Raw genomic sequence first — 20,608 nt, forward strand, 5'->3', positions numbered from 1 at the left:
TCAGGACTAAACCAGGACTAAACCAGGACTAAAGCAGGACTAGAACGGGACTAAACCAAGTCTACATCAGCACTAAAACTTGACTAAAACTTGACTAGAACAGGATTAAACCAAGTCTCCATCAGGACTAAACCAGGACTAAACAAAGATTGTCAAATGAAACAAAAATTGCCCAAACTGAACTGGAATTGGAAATACAACAAAAATAAATATAAATCAAGAAAAACACAAAACGAAGACGGATCAAAATAGGAACAGGTCACATGTAAATAAGTTAAAAATGGCTTCAGTGTGGTCTAAAACAGGACTACTAACTGAGATTAAATTGGCCAGTTAAATCACCGTTACAAGCCTGTATTAGATTTAAATATTATGATAGTTTTGGTTTCAAAGTGTTAATAGAGAAATGCTTAGATACTTTTAGTGTTAAGTTACAGTGTTTATGTTTTACAGCTCGACGGCAGCAAAGATATTTAATCTATGACGACTTCTATGAAATCCAGACTCACACCGTAAACCAGGACTAAACCAGGACTAAACCAGGACTAAACCAGGACTAAACCAGGACTAGAGCAGGACTAGAGCAGGACTAAACCAGGACTAAACCAGGACTAACCAGGACTAGAGCAGGACTAAACCAGGACTAGAGCAGGACTAAACCAGGACTAGAGCAGGACTAAACCAGGACTAGAGCAGGACTAAACCAGGACTAACCAGGACTAAACCAGGACTAGAGCAGGACTAAACCAGGACTAGAGCAGGACTAGAGCAGGACTAAACCAGGACTAGAGCAGGACTAGAGCAGGACTAGAGCAGGACTAAACCAGGACTAGAGCAGACTAAACCAGGACTAGAGCAGGACTAAACCAGGACTAGAGCAGGACTAAACCAGGACTAGAGCAGGACTAAACAGGACTAAACCAGGACTAGAGCAGGACTAGAGCAGGACTAGAGCAGGAGTAAACCAGGACTAAACCAGGACTAGAGCAGGACTAGAGCAGGACTAAACCAGGACTAAACCAGGACTAAACCAGGACTAGAGCAGGACTAAACCAGGACTAAACCAGGACTAGAGGACTAAACCAGGACTAAACCAGGACTAGAGCAGGACTAAACCAGGACTAAACCAGGACTAGAGCAGGACTAAACCAGGACTAGAGCAGGACTAAACCAGGACTAAACCAGGACTAGAGCAGGACTAAACCAGGACTAGAGCAGGACTAAACCAGGACTAAACCAGGAAAAGAGCAGCACTTCACCGGGAGTAGAACAGGATTAAACCAAATCTATATCAGGACTAAACCAGGACTACACTAGAAGCAAACCAGGACTAAACCAGGGCTTGATTTACCCAGGACTAGAACAGGACTAGAGCAGGATTTAGAGCAGGACTAAACCAGGACTAGAGCAGGATTTAACCAGGACGGGAACAGGATTAAACCAAATCTATATCAGAACTAAACCAGGACTAAACTAGAAGAAAACCAGGACTAAACGAGGACATGATGTACCTAGGACTAGAGAAAGACTAGAGCAGGATTAGAGCAAGAGTGAACCAGGACTAAACCAGGACTAAACTAGAAGAAAACCAGGATTTACCCAGGATTTACCCAAGACTAGAGCAGGACTTAACCACGACTAGAACAAGACTCGAACAGGACTAAACCAAATCTACACCAGGACTAGAGCAGGATTAAACCAGGACTAGAACAGGACTAAACCAAGACTAAACCAGGACTAAACCAGAACTAGAGCAGGGCTAACCCAAGCCTAGAACTGATCTAAACCACAACTAAATCAAGTCTAGATCAGGACTAAACCAGAACTAAACCAATACTCAATCAGGACTAAACCCAGGACTCCAACCACGTGAAATGTCAATACTTCTTGAATTACTTTAAAGTTGCATTATGTAACTTTGCCACCTGCTCGTCTCTGGATGGACATGTCATTACTCTGCCCTGAATATTCCACAGTGTGACATTAAACCGGGCCTAGCAACAGGTCAGATCTGTGGAGAGGAGAGGCAAGCCCAGTCAGAGTAAAGAATGAGCGTTTTTCACGACATATTTTGCGGTAATTGTAACTGAATAAACAAAAGATTTATTTATTTATTTATTTATTTCTATACTGGTAAATAAGTACAGTAATATCGCCATGGAAACACCTTTATTTGTCCCTCGCGTGTTGCCCGTACCTTAGACTAGAGTCCACGGAAACACGAAGAGGTCCCAGACGAAAAGGACGGTCTCGGGTAGGTCCACAACCCCGCAGCAGCTACCTCCTCTCAGGCCTGAACAGAGTGAAACCCAAGAGCAGCAGACGCAGGGGGAGCTCCTGTGGCCTGGGCCCGGGGAGGGTAGAGGGGGAGGGGGCGGTTCCAGACCTAAAGTGGGCGAGATAATTAATGAGCCAACCTTGTGATGTCACGAAGTGGCAGTTTTCAAGTTAACAGCGACTCTTTTTTTACGTACGTTTCAGATCTCACTGTTCTCTACACTCCCTCGCGAGCTCTGAGGTCAACTTGAGGACTGAACGATTTTAAGAGAAAACTAAATTGCGATTTTTCCGGTAGATATTGCGATGGCGGGTTTATCTACCGGGACTGAACCAGAACTTAACCAGGACTAAACCAGGTCTAAACCAGGAATAAACCAGGTCTAAACCAAGATTAAATCAGGTCTAAACCAGGGCTGAACAAGGACTGAACCAGAACTTAACCAGGACTATACCAGGTCTAAACCAGGTCTAAACCAGAACTGAACCAGGACTGAACCAGGACTAAACCAGGCCTAAACCAAGACTAAATCAGGTCTAAACCAGGGCTGAACCAGGACTGAACCAGATCTAAACCAGGTCTAAACCAGGACTGAACAAGGACTGAACCAGAACTTAACCAGGACTATACCAGGTCTAAACCAGGACTAAACCAGGTCTAAACCAAGACTAAATCAGGTCTAAACCAGGGCTGAACCAGGACTGAACCAGATCTAAACCAGGACTATACCAGGTCTAAACCAGGTCTAAACCAGAACTGAACCAGGACTTTCTTGGCTACGTCTCCACATCCACATGTTCCTTTCAACGGACGTCGCTGCCGCTGTCCCATAAAACACCACGGCCAAAAAACCTCGTCCTTCTCCTTCCCAATCTCCTCCTTAAAAGTTGTTCATGTTCTGGCTCCGGTACAAGAGGAACTTTAAAATCTCCAGGTGCTCAATGCTGCGTCCATGTTTGGACAACTTCTGTAAACACAGAGACGCTCGCTGCGGTTGACGTCGTCGTGTCTCCAGTGTCACATGCGGGACACTTTTGGGCCATTTACTGTTCACACTGGAGTCACATACAAGTCGCATTTAATTGGAAATGTGAACGACCTCGCAAAAACATCGGATTTCACAAAAAAATCGGAATTGAGCGTTAAGCCCTGCAGTCTGAACATAGCCTAAAGGACACGACTCAGTGGAATATGAGTGTTCTTTCTGTGACAGATACATGTGTGAAATAGCTGACGAAACAAAACCTGGGTCAGTTAGGAGCACTGCAAAAAAAAAAAAAGCAGCTTTAACGCTCCTAAAATCGTGTTGCCTGAGATCGCGATTTTCGGTCCAAAACTATAGATCGTTCAGCCCTCGCCAGCTCTAACTTCCATCCATCCATTTTCATCCGCTTATCCGGGGCCGGGTCGCAGGGGCAGCAGCCTAAACAGCTCTAACTTGCCATCCCAAAAATGAGACTCATGAGACCGGGCCTTTCCTGTGGTTTGGCCCCAAATGTTAGAACGCTCTCCCCCGTCACATTAAGACCGCTCCATCAGTCAATTCTTTTAAGTCTCGTTTAAAAACACACTTTTACTCACCGGCTTTTGAGAATTCTGTGGTCCTCTGACTGTCTTTTATTGATTTTATTTGCTATTTTTCTCTTTGCTGATAGAAAAAAGTCCTCATTCTGTGAAGCACTTTGAATTACTTTGTGTACGAACTGCGCTTGTTATACAAATAAACTTGCCTTGCCTTCATGTACTGAGAACTTACCACTCTGAAAAGTCCATAGTTTAAAATTTAACCATGAACTTTGAGGCTTTGGAGACGGAGTCTTCCTTCAAAATGTCAAGTACAGACTGTCCAGGCCTCATCTGTCCACAGCTCCACTTGTATGTGAACTGTCACCTTTGACCCCAGTGACCTAAAAACATGGTTTGAGAAAGAGAAGAGTGGACACAGGAGATTATTGCACAAAAATCCTATTGGTACAAAATTATTACTGGTACTGTTCAAAATAATAAATGTTTCAGGTCAGTGGCAATCACGTAAGCTTTTCTTTTGTATAATTGGAGCTAAATGTACCACCGTAGACTGTTTATATGTGATGTAACCCATAGCGTTCAGTTCCAGTCAAATGAAGCTCATTGAGGCTTGTGGTTATAGAAGCGGATTTGGAGCCAGGTCAATTTTAGGAATAGGAATTGATTTACAGACAAAATAGCGAAATAAAATCACCAGGATCATGTAGAGTGGGTTAATACAAACATTTAACATCAAAATGAGGAGTCTGACAGCAGCAGTTACAGAGACGGGGGTGACATTTTCTCAATACAAAGTGAATTGGAGCCAGAGTCGATGGAGCCGGAAACACCTCCCATGTTCACTTCCTATTTGGAACACAGCGACTAGACGGTTAGTTGTGTCCATTTACAGTATATATACAGTCTGTGCTTACCACTTTGTCAGTGCAGGGGTTGGGCCTGGTTAGCACTTGGATTAGTTTGAGGGGCAGAAGGCACAGATTCACAGTCTCCCTTCTGTCCATTTGCCCCAGGGCAGTTGTGGCTACTGCAGAAGACTGTGGAAAGCCCTATATAAGACAAATGCACTGTTATTGTTTAAAAGGCCCATATCACATTATTTTTTTTAATCTATGTTATAATGTTGTTCTCTCATCACAAACAGACCTGGAGTTATGTTTTGTTTCATTCACACGTTTAAACACACAAACCCTGCAGATTTAGGCGAAGTTTCTCTCAGACTGACATATGATGTCATGTAGTAATACAAGAAGTGTTTCACAGTTTTTTTTTAAAGGTTGTATGGAGGATTTTTTTTTAGTTTCAAACTGTCAGTGAAAGATTAAAATACCATTACAGAGACGCAGCAGCTTTGTAATTATGATGACCAAAAAAAAAAGAACGAAAATCTATCGACTGTGGACGTAGTGAGGCCAGATAAACATCAGCCAATAGAAAACGAGGCTCCCTCATTTTATATTGGCTGTTGGGTTGTAAATCAAACTCCCTAGTATAACTGATTCATCGGAGCGCAGGGATTACGTGGTTTACGCAGCGGTTCTTAGAGGCTTTTTCGAACTGACGCTTCCTCGCATTTCGCACAAAATTTGTCGCGACGGCGGACGAGAATCCACGACCGGTTCGCCGCAAAAGAAAGTCCGTTTTTGAGGTCGCTGAAAGAAGAAGAGAAGGAGAAAAGGAGCGAAGACAAACTGAGGTGATTCTTGGAGATCTCGTCCAGCGATGGCGCGACCGAAGCAGACGAAGCGTCTAAAAACTGACGCGTCGGTCGCTAAATTATTTCTAGACAGGAAACTTCAACAGTGATTCTGAACGCGCACAAGGACTGTCGCTGTATTTCTCTTCCCTTAAAAAAATCCTCTATACAACCTTTAAATAATCCATATACCTTCACTAGTATCATTTGGATGATTTGAATGGGCAGTTTCTACTGATCAAAAGGTAAAAGGAGCTATTAACTTGAAAACTACATCTTCATGACATCACAAGCTGGAGCAGATTAATTTGAGCTTTGGAGATGTAGTCAGATAATAAAGGATTACTCATGAATCAGTTCCCACTTTTTTTCACTGACAAAAACTTTTCCATGAATTTTCCACGATTTTACGGCACCTATATTTGTAGAATGGATCAGACTTTTAGGGCTAAATACGAAATGTTAAATCTTCCCACTCACCTTATGGTTTGGGATTATAGTTTTTAACATTCAAAATCCTGCCAGTGCGATTATTGTCGTCTTTATTAAAACAAAAGGCGCAGACATTTGGAAATAATCATAAAAGCCTCATGAGAACTTAACAGAACGCTGTAGTCGCATGAAAGAGATAATAAAAATCTACCACTTTTCCAAAACTTTCATTGAATTTACAAAATTCCGTGTATTTTCCAGGCCTGGAAAATGACATTTTCATATTCCATGATTTTTCCAGGATTTCCATGACCGTGAAAACCCTGTATATAGTTGTAACCCAGGTAAACTCTGTCTATTCTGTGAACCTAATCATAAAATAAGTCTGAATCAAAATGGTGGACAGGAAAAGCGTATTTAGCATATTAACCAATACAAAACTCATCCATTTTCCAAAAGTGCACTCTAGGCATTTTTCCCCCAAAGTCTACTGACCTACTTCGGAACAAAATCTCTCCTCTCCAGAAGCGAGAGGCTGCACTAGCACACAGGCTATTAGCTTACCAGGCCACCAAACAGGGCTAAAGTTAGCAGCTAAAGTTAGCCTCAAACGTCACCTGATCCACGCTCGGGGTCAAAGGTGAGATCTGGGGCCTGGTCGGGTTTCAGAGATCCAAGTCTAAGGGTTTTTTTTTAAATACTAAGATCTAAGGGTTCATTGTGTTGTATATCTTGTCATTTTGATGTGTGATTTTTACCGTGTTTGATCAGATTCTCAAAATAAACAGAAACATAAATAAAACTGGGACGTCTCTGGTTTGTGGTGGTTGGTAATAATAAAATTGTGAAACGAGTGCGTAATTAAGCCCATTCATGACAAACACGAGTCAGTATAGTAACATTTTCTTTCTGTTTTTGTTATTTTTAAGCAGCTTTTAGGTGTTTTACCAAAACAAATGACAATTTATGCTTCTCTTTAGACCAGGGGTGTCAAACTCATTTTGGTTCGGGGGCCGTATCCAACCTGCCTTGATCCCAAAGGGGCCGGATCAGAAAACTCATGGCATATAAACCCCAAAAATTGCAATAAGTTCAAATATTTGTGCAGAGAAATGCAAATCTATTACATAAATCTTTTTTAATTGATGAACTCTTTCTTGTACAAAATATTATAATATTATGAACAACCTGAAACTTTAAGAAAAATTTAATTTCAACACAATGTTTTAACATGAACTTGTATGCAAATAGGAATAAGTCAATTTTTCTTGGAAAATCCTGCACTCGCCGTCCACTTTTCTCATGTTGGACATTTTGTTGATGAGGATGTCACGGTCAACAGTCAAAACGATCGTCCTTTAAGAGCGTTTGGAAAGAGACAAGTCTTCATTTGTGCTGCTCTGGTGGGAGGGGCCACGTACAGAGTGGTGTTTATCATAACAGAGTTATGATAAACACCACAGAAAATTAACAAGATTTTAATAGAAAATATAATTAAAATATTTTAGTAGAAAATCAGCCGAGGGCCGGATTGAAGGTCTTGGAGGGCCGGATCTGGCCCCCGGGCTGTATGTTTGACACCTGTGCTTTAGAGAGTGTTGGAGTTTTTACTTAGGGCATAGTGAGGTCTAAATGGATCTCTGACTCATGAGAGAAATAATAAATAAGTTGTATTAATTTTATATTTCATCAAGAAGGACCTGGGTTTAATTCCCAGAAATGGAAAATGTGTTGAATTTCCATGTTCTCCGTGTTTCTAAGTTTCCTACAGTTTCCTGGTCGGGTTTCAGAGATCTAAGTCCAAGGTTTTTTTTTAAAATACTAAGATCTAAGGGTTCATTGTGTTGTATATGTCACGTGGAAACTGAGGCAGGACCCAAAACACTGCTTCAAAATATTTAATGACAAATCAAAAAAATCCAAAACTCAAGACTAAATTGCCATGACAAGAGACACGGAGAAACTCGGACAGAGACACATTAGGGCGGGGCAAACAATCAACAACAAACAATCAGGAAGTAAAACTCAGAACTACAAGCAGACAAAACAAATGTAAAAATAAAACACAAATTACAACCACTACAACACATGAACCATGACAGTATATCTTGTCATTTTGATGTGTGATTTTTACCGTGTGTGACCAGATTCTCAAAATAAACAGAAACATAAATAAAACTGGGACATCTCTGGTTTTTGTTGGGTGGTAAGAATAAAATTGTGAAACGAGTGCTTAATTAAGCCCATTCATGACGAACGCGAGTCAGTATAATCACATTTTCTTTCTGTTTTGGTCATTTTTAAGCAGCTTTTCTGTGTTTTACCAAAGCAAATGACAATTGTATGCTTCTCTTTACTGTTGGCAGGGATCAGATTGATCAAAAATAATCTGCTGGGACAGGGGACACAGGACTAGGGATGTCTGGTCACCCTATTTTTACCTGTTTTCACTTTTAGACAGCGTTTTCATATAGAAGAAAGTGAATTCAGATAGAAATGAGCTAAAATCAACAAACAAAATAAATTGAGAAGATCAATGGATTGATAAACAGTTAGATGGAAATGGATCGCAAGATTTAAAACAATGATCAAGCAAATAGATCAAAAAAGAAAAGTTATTTTACATAATTGAATATTCTGTATTTGAAATAACACTCTGCTTTAGTTAAGTTTAAAGGGCCCATATTAAACTATTTTCTGATCTATGTTATAATGTTGTTTCCTCGTCACAAACAGACCTGGAGTTGTGTTTCGTTTCATTTAAACATGTTTAACACACAAACTCTGCATAGTTAGTTCACTCCAGAGGTGGGACTTGCAAGTCGTGACTTGGACTCGAGTCAGACTTGAGCCACTATTTTTTAGGAATTGAGAAATGACTTGATAAAATAGACTAAGACTTGGGATTAGACTTGAAGGTCAGTGACTTGGGACTCGACTTGGACTTGAAGGTCAGTGACTTGGGACTGGACTCGGACTTGAGGCCTGTGACTTGAGAAGCACTTTCAAATCTGAATTCTTTCAATTCTGACCGTAATGATTCACTCTAAGATCTTGTCAAGACATTTAAAACGGAAAAAATTACAGTTCTACAACACTTATATACTCTATAAATACTCATAATTAAATACACTATGATTTTTTTTAAGTACAACTTATTTAAAAAAAATCATATAAATTGCAAAAATCTAAGCCATATTTGGTACTTATTTAGTTTAAAGACTTGCAATGACTTGAAGCTCAAAGCAGACGACTTGGACTTGACTTGGACTTATGGGCCAGTGACTAGAGACTTGACTTGGACTTGCCTGTATTTGACTTGGGACTTGACTCAGACTTGAGTTCAAAGACTTGAGACTTACTTGAAACTTGCAAAACGACGACTTGGTCCCACCTCTGGTTCACTCTGTTTCACCTTGTGAGGTCATGTAATACAGGAAGTGCTCCACTGTGTTTTTAAACTCCACACACCTTCACTAGAATCATTTGGATGTTTTCAGCCGTGGAATTTGTAATCTCTACCCAACGTAAGATAAAAGGTAGTTGTTAACTTCACAAGGTGGAACAGAGCATTTTGAGCGTTGGACATGCAGACAGACTAATAATAAAAAGTTACTAAAACATGTATGAAACAAAACACAACTCCAGGTTATGTTTTTGATGAGGTAACAGCATTTTAACGTGACTTAAAGCTCACAGGAGTCTATTTTGCGTAACACAGGATCTTTAAAAATATGTCATCTTCTTTTCCCAGTTAAGCCACACCCACTTTACAAGATGATTGACAGGTGAGTATGTTTCCACAGACTAAACCAGGGCGACACTTGTACCAATTAGGGGAGAACATACTTTGAAACTACGTCAGAACTGTTTGACTACTTAGCCTATAGCAGGTCTAAACAAATATAACAGATTAAAACAGAGTGTGGTTGAAAAATTAAAAGGCCAATTCTTCAATACTGTACATCCGTGTTTCCCAAACTTTTTTTCTGGGGACCCATATTTTAAAAGTCACAAACCTTCACAACCCAAGTCAATAGACATTATTTGTAAATCACAAAATAAAGGTGGATTTGACCATTATTGAACATTAATGAGGATATTTTATTCTTGACTGAGTGATCGTGTCTCTGAACAATTAGTATTACTCAAGTTTTAAACAATGAAAAACAGTCATTGAAGCAGCAATAAAACGATCCATAAGTCGCCTATTTGGACTTTAAATTTGGCTTATTTCTTTTTCTTTTCAAAATCCAATTGAACCAGCAATATTGAAACAAAATCGTCAATAAAATAATCACAAAAATACTAGAAATTATACCAAACATGTCTTAACATTTCAGCTTTTCTAACGACATAGCTGGGCCTCAAGTGTCAGAACTGTATATTTCAGACCGACATTCAAATCGTGACAAGGTGACACAAAAAAATCTCTTGCCACCCACCTGAGGGTCACGACCCAGTCTTTGGGAAACAATGGCATAGATTACCTAAGAGTAAATCTACCTCTCATGTCCTGGTTTAAATGTGCACTATGTGACCTTTCTGGGGGAGGGTCAGCCACCTGCTTGTCTCCACGAAGATGCTGGAATGTTCCACAGAATGCCTTTGAACATATATATCATAGTTTTATTAAAGGGCCTGTATTACTTAATTATTTTCTGATCTGTTATAATGTTGTCTCCTCGTCACAACCAGACCTGGAGTTGTGTTTTGTTTCATTCACACATGTTTCAATCACAAATCCTTCATATTTAGGCTGAGCTCTTCTCTCAAGCTGAAAATACTGTTCCACCTTGTGATGTCATGTGGTGATACAGGAAGTGTTCCGCTGTGTTTTTAAACTCCTTACACATTCACTAGAATTATTTGGATGATTTCAGCCCTGGAATTGCCAATTTCTACTGAACTAAAGGTAAAATGTAGCTGTTAACGTGAAAACTATGGATTCATGACATCACAAGGTGGAATAATAATAATAAAGGGAAACTCAAACATGTGTGAATGAAACAAAACACAACTTCAGGTCTGTTTTTGACGAGGTAATGGCTTAAAGAGTCTATTGTAGGTGTTTTATTGCCAAAAACCCCCACATAAACATCATGCAATCTTTCTGCGAGTGGGATTGCCTCTCCACAGATCTGACCTGTAACTTGGCCTGGTGGCGTCATCTCCTGTCTCTATGGTGAAGTTTCAAGCTATATTGCAAAAGAAAAGCCGTACCATCTCCCCGGAGACAAGCTGGTGTTGTACCTTGCACCACAAAAGTTACACAATGCTCCTTTAATTAACTTGACTGAAACTGTCACTTTGCAAATTGACCCCAACCTGAACTGTCTAAGAACGTCAAAACCACCCTGATAACACCTCATATAACTGTACAACTCTTTAATTTGGAAGGTCTGTAGCACCCCCAAGTGGTAAGGAATGGTAACACAGTTTTCCTGCAAGCTTTGCCAACAAAACAATCTAATACACATGATATTTTGAACTCATAATGTGAATAAATACAGAATTAAATACTATTAAATAATTAAATGGCTCCATATTTTCTGATCTATGTTATAATGTTGTTTTCTCATCACATACAGACCTGGAGTTGTGTTTTTAAATATTTTTATAATTTATTTTTATATTTTAAAAGTCATAAACATTCGTAAATCACAAAATAAAGGTGGATTTGACCATTATTGAACATTAATGAGGATATTTTATTGTTGACTGAGTGAAAAATTAGTATTACTCAAGTTTTAAACAATAAAAAACAGTCATTGAAGCAACAATAAAAGGAATCCATCAACAAGTATCCTGAAGTGCACAGACCTTTGCCGATTTATCAAACTTCTTTTTGGACGACCAAGCAGCATTTCTCAACTTCAGCTGCAGAAACTCTTGCTCAGGGCAGGCAGATAGGATTCGCAGACTCACTAGCGCCCTCATCTGTCAGAACAGTATATTGCAGACCTACATGCGGCAGTAGCTCAGTTGGTAGAGCATTCGCCCACTGATCTGAAGGTTGGCGGTTTGATTCAGATCCACTGACCCACAGGTTGGCTGGTGTGATTCCAGCTCCTACAGATGGATGATGTCGTTGTGTCCTTGGGCAAGACACTTAACCCACCTTGCCCACAGTGTCTGCGTACACTGGTGTGTGAATGTGCGTGTGAATGGGTGAGTGGTTCCTTGTTGTAAAGCGCTTTGAAGTGCCTTGAAGGTGGAAACGCACTATAGAAAAATGTGACCATTTACCATCGTGACAAGGTGAAAAAAAAATCTCTTACAATCCAAATGTGGCCTTCAGACAAATTTTTCTTGGCCCTCGGGTTTCCAGGTGAATTGACCCAAATGCCCTTGCATCAATTAAAAATTAACTTTTTATTGCAAGTTTTTTTTGAAAATCTACCTTGATAAAGCTAATATTTGATATTTAGTGTGTGGTTTTAAGGATTTTAACATGAATAAAGACTCATGCCTCATTCTAACGTGTTAAACATGCACATATTTTAATTATTCACTGCACTGAGCTCCAGTCTACAGCCGTCGATCAGCCCTCTGCTTCGTCTGTGTTTAGAAATGTGGCCCTTGATTAAAAAAGTGTGGACACCCCTGGCATACACCATCATTAAAACCATTTGGATAATTTCAGCTGTGAAACTGCCGATCGCTACTGAAGAAAAAAAATAAAGATATAGCTGTGAAAACTACAGGTTCATGACATCACAAGGTGGAACAGAGCATTTTGAGCTTTGGAGATGTAGACAGACTAATAATAAAGGATTACTCGAACATGTGAAAGAAACTAAACACACCTCCAGGTCTGTTTGTGATGAAAAAACAACATTATAACATGACGTAAACCTCACAAGAGTCAATTTTGTGTAATGTAATCGCTTTTACATTTACGTTTTCATGTGTAGATTACAGTTGTAGTTGTGGCCGATCTCACACAGACACACACACTACCAGCCCACGTGAAACAGGTCGATTTTTATTGAGCAGCTTGTGTCAGTGGAGGAAAACAGTTACTAACAAACTGTAGCTTGCAAACAAACATCAAAACTACTATAAATATCTTCATCTGAACATTACAAATTTTAGACAGAAAAAGGAAAAAAATACATAAAACAACACACGCAAGTGGCCAAATAACTTAATCAAAAAAGGTTTTAAAGAAAGATTTTGCATTACATTTAATAGTATTTGTTAATATTCTGTTTAATTAAATTCAAATCACTTACATTTAGTCTAATTTTAAAGGTCCACTATGTAACTTTTTTGCTTTTATGCTCCACTTTTTGGCATTAAACTTATCAGTCTTGTTTTTATTCTTGTAAACAACAACGTGTGAAACTGTGAGCACTGAGGGGGATCACCTCTCCGCAGATTTGACCTGTAACTTGGTCTCTCTGCAGACATATGCGTTTAATATCATACTGTGGAACATTCCAGGCAAAGCAACACATCGCCATGGAGACAAGCAGGTGGTTAAATTCCTATTTTACACCTTTTAATTGAATTTGTTAGAAGAATAAATAAGGGATTCATTTAAAAAAACTGATTGTAGTTTAAGGCCACAGTTTACAATAAAAAGTACAAATATTTCAGCATTTTCTCTTTATGAGTTTTGAAAACATGTTACAACATAGTGTACATTGTGCTGTCCAAAAAAAAAAAAAAAAAAAAAACACTGCCAAAAACAAAAAATGATAAAACAGAAGTGAGTGACATGAAACCTTCAAATGTCACTTTTCTCTTGAGACAGTCTGTGTTTCTCTTTCTCTCTCTCGTCCTCTTTAAAACAACATTCTCGTTTCATTCTCGGTCCTAACTTCATCTGCGGTACAATATTTACATTTACTTTCCAGGATCGCAACAATTTCTTATGAATCATTTCAATGCCCTTTTGGTTTTGTTAAAGGTGCTTTGTAGAAGTCATCTATGGCACTAAATTGTAAAAAAAAAAAAAAATAAAATTTAAACGAAAAAAAAAAAAAAGAAATTATCATAGCGATAAAGAAAATAAATTAAATTAAATGTAAAAAAAAGAAAAAAATATATAAAATTAACAGCAAGAAGGAAAAAAGAAAGAAAAAAAATCTAAAAAGAAAAATAAATTGTCATTATATTAACAGAGCAAATTTTTAGACTATAACTTGACTTGAACTACAAAAGTATTATCTTTTTTTACTCTGAATAAATTACTAGTATTGCAGAATTAAAATTTGGTTGAAGAAAAAGCCCAAGTTCACAGCTCACTGTTCCACCAAGCACCTTTAACTTCCATTTTAGATCGACTCTTCACACAATGTTCCCTTAAATTGTGAAAAATGACACATAAAATACATCAATTAAAACACTACAAGGTTTGCATGTGATGATGAGTCAAACTGTGTAGATGCATTTTCAAAACAACATAGTCTATATATTGTTTTTTTCTAATTAAAACCATTTCTATGTTTTTAAAAGAGTGAACTATAGTCTTGAATACATCTGGTAAACTAAACAAACAATAACTCAGAACACCTAAACCCTCATTTAAGAAGGATAAATACCATTGTTCTAAAACCTTTTGTGGCATTAAAGCTACCATCTGTAACTTTATTAGATGTTTTTTTCACCAGTAGATGACAGATGTGAATCCTTTTCTCCCCTTACCTAGCTGTAAGAGAATTTAAGTAATTTATCCTCCATAAAACTCATTTCGACCACTTCTATCCACAATCTTGTGCTTTCGGTCATTGCCCAAAGCTCATGACCATAGGTGAGGGTAAAAACATAGACTGAGCAAACTAAATCGAGAGCTTTGCCTTTCCCTCTTCACCACAACGGTCCGATACAGCGACCACATCACTGCCGACGCTGCACCGATCCGCCTGTCAATCTCACGCTCTATCCTCCCCTCCGCAGGGTGACTGGGTGCTCCCTTAGAGATTGGGTGAGGAGCTCAGTCACACGGGAGGAGCTCGGAGTAGAGCCGCTGCTCCTCCACATCAAGAGTAACCAGCTGAGGATGCCTCCTGGGCGCCTTTCTCGGGAGGTGTTGTGGGCATGTCCCACTGGAAGGAGGCCCCGGGGAAGACCCAGGACACACGGGAGGGACTATGTCTCTGGGTTGGCCTGGGAACGCCTTGGAGTCCCCCCAGAGGAGCTAGAGGAAGTGTCCGGGGTGAAGGAAGTCTGGGAGTCCCTGCTTAGACTGCTGCTCCCTCGACCCGGTCCCAGATAAGTGGAAGAAAATGGATGGATGGATTACCCTCCACATACATCTCATGTATGTGCATCAGTTTAACATTGACTCACAGGAGTTATAGTAACATGATCGTCTTCCCTTGACTCTGCTTCCAAAAAAGCAAGTGTGGTCAGACTATGAAGGCCAGTAGGCACCAGTTAGTCAGCAACATACCAGAGTGGTATGCCACTGGTATGCCAAGGGAAGATGATCATGTTAGTATAGCTCCTGTGAGTCAGTGTTAAACTGAGAGATGTACGCAGAGGATAAATGACTTAAATTCTCTTACAATTTCATGCTATGTGGACTTTTGAAATCCTCCCAGGCCCGCATTATTGATGGTAAATAAACTTCTGCTGCTTATGGCAAAAGGAGAAATTCAATTTGTCAACTTGACAAAAGTTTATTTGGTCGAATACAAACAGCTCATCCAAGCTGCTTCTTCAGTTCTGGTCAGACACTGGTGGACACTTCTTTATATCTGCCTGAAGGGAGCAGCTAACTACACTGAAATTCATCTACTTGTTTACAGTTTTCTGTTTGTAGCTCGGCCTATTGAACTTGCGAGTGTGGAATCATATTAGCAGAATCATTAAGGGCCATAATGGACAAACCTCTGGACCTGACCTGGCTACCCGTATTGTTTTCTTTGCTTGTTTTGATTTAGGTTTGAGGATGGTGAGATGGTGTCTGAGTTTCAGCTTCCTGTCACAAAGGAAACATTTTGAGGAATTTTTACTATTCATAAGAGATGATATTTTGTTCTAAATTGTTAATTGCTTTGGAAGACCAGAGAAAAATAAACTTACACGTGGTAGCTTTAAAGCCCACATTACAATCTATTTATGGGTTTCAGCTTCATGTCATAGTCAACATTTTGAGAACTTTTCATCATTCAAAACATGGGATTTGTTTTATTGTTAAAGTCTACGGCAACACTCCCACATTTCCCATCATTCTGAAACCCGTAAATACTAGAACACTCTAAAAGATCTAATATGTATGAGAGCTGAGAATCCCATTAGAAATACTATTAAAAACTTTTTCAGTACAGAGTGGAGCCGGGCCTCCACACGCTCGGCTGCAGTCCCAGGTTTGAGGTGCTGAACCTTGGCCGCGGGACCTGGAACTGGGGGTTGGTTTGCGAGGAAGACCCGGTTGGACTCATGGGGCTCAAATCTGGAACACTTTTGAATTGCCTGTTGCCCTGCGCGGATCCGGGAGCTTGATTTGTCTTCAGCGGAGAGGAAAATGTTGGCAGCTGGGGCAGTGGGGCATTTGGAGCAGGCGGTGGAGGGGATAGAGGGCCAGAGTTCCATTGCGGTTGCTGGTATTGACCTGGATAAGGCGTAGTGTTTGCCGCGTTCGCTTGAAGTGGTGGAGATGCTATGCCAGACTGCCACATCGGTTGCCCAAGAGTGGTAGCCGATCTCGGGGCGATAACTTTCAAAGCTGGACCTGTTGTAGTCGGAGGCGGAGTCGAGAAGCGCTTAATTTCGATAACCTTCGCCGTTTTGTGGACTTTTCCAGGTGTAGCATTTTGTGAATTGGGAATATCTTGGTTTGCGCCTCCACCGTAGCTGAACAAAGTGGAGTTTAGCTGGTACGGCTGATGGTTCATGAGATCAACAGGTTTCGGTTTTGGTTTCTTGGTCTTGGCTGAACTAGACTTGGGTTGTTCTTGCTTCTTTTGCGCGACCAACGGGCAAGACGGCGACAAAAGCGGATTGTAATTGATCGGAGGTGGAGCGCGAATGTTTGACGAATATTTCCAGGTTGCGGGAAGAGAAGGCGTAGGTGACGGTTCTCTGGTTTGCGCTGGTGAATATGGCATTGCCGCAACGGACGGAGATCTTTCCACAACATAGCGATCCATTCTGTTTTGTCGTTTGGCGAAGAGTTGACCGCCTTTACCTCCGAGAACGGGCATCTGGGGCGTTTGGGATGGTTCTTGCGCGTTAGGAACCATCGATCCTTTAGGTTTTGGCGCAACAGGCGGTGGCTTCGGTTGGCGTTGAGCTTGCATGAAGTTACACGCTTCAGCGCCCAATCTCAACCAGTCTTCTTCAGGTCCAGATTCGTGCCCCGCTTCAGGCATAGAAACTCCGCTGTTTGCTTCGTTAGTTGAACCTTTGCCGTAGCGATCATCCATGTTTTGAATAATCGAAAGCAAGTCCGGATTCGGGTTGACGTCTTTGCTTTGCAGAGCGCTGAACATCGGCTTCTTTTGGCTACGTCTTCGAGCTTCGGAAAGGATACCCGTACGGGCGGCTGGCACTGAAATCCTCTGCTCACGAGACGCAAGAGAATCGTTGCTTGGGGCTTGAGTAGTTGGCTGAACATTGCTAGAAGCCATTGGCACTTGAGTGTTGAAATATGAGTTGACAGGGGTAGGTGGAGGAGGCTGTAGTGGCTTTTGGGGAACTTCAGGTATGTACGGTTGAGGTAAAGGAGGAGCATTGCTTGCGTATTGAGAATTGGGAGTTCCCGGACCAGTTTGGTGTTGAGTAGTCGGAGAGTTGTACGCAGGATTCACTGAAGGTGGTGTAAAATTAGCAGCTTGTGGAGAGTAGGGTTGAGAAATCGGAGGAACATTGCTTGGATATTGATAGTTCGGAGTTCCTGGAGATGCAAATTGTTGAGAACTTTGAGGACTGAAAGGTGGTGGATAATTAGCAGTTTGTGGCGAAAACGGTTGGGGCATTGGAGGAACACTGCTCGGATAATTTGAAGTCACCGGAGACGTTAGCTGTTGTGGAATTTGAGGATTAAAAGTCGGAGGATTTATTGATTGCGGCGAAAACGTTGCGTGATTCAGAGCCGGCTGGGAGATCGTAGTTGCAGAAGACAGAGAAGACGGCGGAGAATGAACCGAAGAAATCTCAGACGAATTTCCGTTGGCGTTTCTTGCGGGGATGTACAAGGAGGTGCTCGATACCGCTCGTTTTGAATCGGACGGCCTTGGCGGCGAAAGAGTCATCATCGAAACTGCGGTGACGGGTGCGGCGGGGGCAGATATCGGTTTAGGTTGAGGAGGACGAAACATTACAGAGGTTACCGACGGGCGAGACTGGGCGCTGGGTCCAGGGGTAAACGGGCGAGCGGTACGATTTAGAACATTGCCACTAGCGCTGGAGCTAAAAGTTGTGTTCAGATCATAGCTAGGATTATCTTGTTGTGTATTTTGGCTCGAGATTGGGTTCTGCGACGGCGGAGTTAGAATGACGCTGGCACGGCTAACCTCCACCGCTCCGCCATTGGCTAACGGCATGGCTGGCGGAGACATCGGAATATAACTCGAGTTGATTGGTTGCTTCGCTATTCCGTTCTCCAGCTTTGAATCCTGATAAGCCAATGTGTCAAGACCTGAGACCGCTTCTAACTTGGGGCTTTGATTGGCCGAAGCTGAAAATCCAAACGGTGGCGTCTGATTGGTCGAGAAGTCCAGCGCGAGGTTATGATTGGACGTTGGAGTTGTCGGCGTGGTTGACGGACAGGCAGAGCTTCGTCTTTCTAGCAAATCCAAGTATCCACTGTCCCAAGTTGGGTCATACGATGCGGAGAAACCTTCTTCGTCAACTTCAGATCCACTCAAAATCGAACTTCCTCCTTCTTCTTCGGTCTCGCCCTCTGTCTCTGATCCTTTGTCTTCAGGTGCTTTGCCGAAACAGGTGAGTGTGTACTTCTTGGCCCTCTGTCGGCGCTTCTTGAACATAAGCACCCCCTTAGAGTTGGGGTTTGGGGCGTCCGTCAGTAGCGAGGCGATGGAGCGGCATTTAGTGCGAGCTTCTTTCACTTGTTTCTCCACCTGACTCTCCCCACGCTGCAGCTCTGGAAAAACAAGGAATAATACAGTTAGATTCTGAATTCACAATATGTATTACGGTATTTTTCGGACTATAAGGCGCACTGCTTTAAGTTTCTCAAAAATTGACAGTGCTCCATATAATCCAGTGTGCCTTATGTATTAATTCTGGTTGTGCTTACTGACCTCGAACCAGTTTTATGTGGTACATGGCCCTCAAAAATCTGTCAAAATTGCTGTTTTTTTTTCCAGCACTTATAGTTTATGCAAATTTGCCATGTGGTTTTAAGTTTTGTCTCTGTAAAATGTAAACAAAAGTGCACAAAACTGCATTAAACACATTATTACTCAATGTATATTTGAGTCGTCCTTGTAGGGAAAAAAAACAAACTTAAATTATCCACCCACATTCACATTCATCACACACATTCACCAAGACAGAGAGGCAACGGCGGGCGAATTACGCCATGATCTGCCAATGGATCGTGGACACCTGGGCTCAGGGATCAGACTCAAGTGTCGTCCATTTGTTTAACTTAATGCACCTTATAATCCAGTGTCTTATGTATGAAAATAGATGAGAGAATTCAACATTATTGATATTGCCCCTTATAATCTGGTGCGCCTTATAGTCCAAAAGATACGGTATTATTTTTTACAAATCAGAGTCTCAAAACATCACACAATATTTTACAGGTTTGTTATGAAACTTTTTGGTTGTGGGTCCGTCTCCTGCATGTTTCTATGAGTATGTCATTGCTCTGAAATGTTCCACAGTATGACTTTAAACACCTCTGCTTTACATTTATTCAATTACAGGTGGCTTTATAGCTCAAAAATACCTAGAAAAATATGCGTTCCTGTAACTTAATCTGGTTTGGTTTCAATGACAATAGAAAGGTTTAATGCCATACTGTGAAACATTCCAGACAAAGCAATCACATTTCCATGGAGAAAGAAGACACAGTGCACTTTAACTTGGCAAAATTTAGGACCGCTGCCTTAGCAATTAACATTTTTACACAAATATTATCCTCAAAATGTTCTCAAAATGTTGCATATTGTGAACAGGACGCTGAAACTGAATAAATAATGCCAATAGCACAACACTTGTACAAGCCCAGTTACCAAAAAATTACAATATTTTCATAAAATCATTGTGTTGAATGTGTGGATGTGGATATTTTAGTTTTCAGTAATTACTTTTTTGTTTACTATTTGTTTTGGTTTTTGTCAGTAAAACTATTATGTTGAGAAAAACTTCACATTAGTCATTCATATTAACATAGAACAATTAATACAGCTCTCTAAAAATGAATATGGAAGTGTATGATTGTGACTGGGCATTACATTCTTGTTTTGTTTTTTGATTTAGATTCAAGATATTCTCTTTTACAGTTTAGAACAGGGGTGTCAAACTCATTTTGGTCCGGGGGCCGTATCCAACCTACTTTGATCCCAAAGGGGCCGGATCAGAAAACTCATGTCATATAAACCCCAAAAATAACAATATTTGTGCAGAGAAAAGCAAATCTATTACACAAATCTTATTTAATTGATGAACTCTTTCTTATTATAATATTATAATATTATGAACAACCTGAAACTTTAAGAAAAATTCAATTTCAACACAATGTTTTA

General features: G+C 40.6%; 1 protein-coding gene across 1 annotated transcript in view; it reads right to left on the reverse strand.

Moving 5' to 3' along the window:
• Positions 1-14,078: 14,078 nt before the first annotated feature.
• The window catches only part of LOC110159512 (synaptopodin 2-like protein), a 38,053-nt gene continuing 31,523 nt past the window's right edge, over positions 14,079-20,608 (reverse strand). Inside the window, exon 5 of the mRNA XM_020924070.2 lies at positions 14,079-18,993. Within this exon, the coding sequence (XP_020779729.2) occupies positions 16,208-18,993 (2,786 nt within the window). The 3' untranslated portion in view covers positions 14,079-16,207. The remainder of the gene's footprint in view (positions 18,994-20,608) is intronic.

This window comes from Boleophthalmus pectinirostris, unplaced genomic scaffold, assembly GCF_026225935.1.
Source record: "Boleophthalmus pectinirostris isolate CB_2022bp ecotype Guang Dong unplaced genomic scaffold, ASM2622593v1 HiC_scaffold_14, whole genome shotgun sequence".
NCBI lineage: Eukaryota > Metazoa > Chordata > Actinopteri > Gobiiformes > Gobiidae > Boleophthalmus > Boleophthalmus pectinirostris.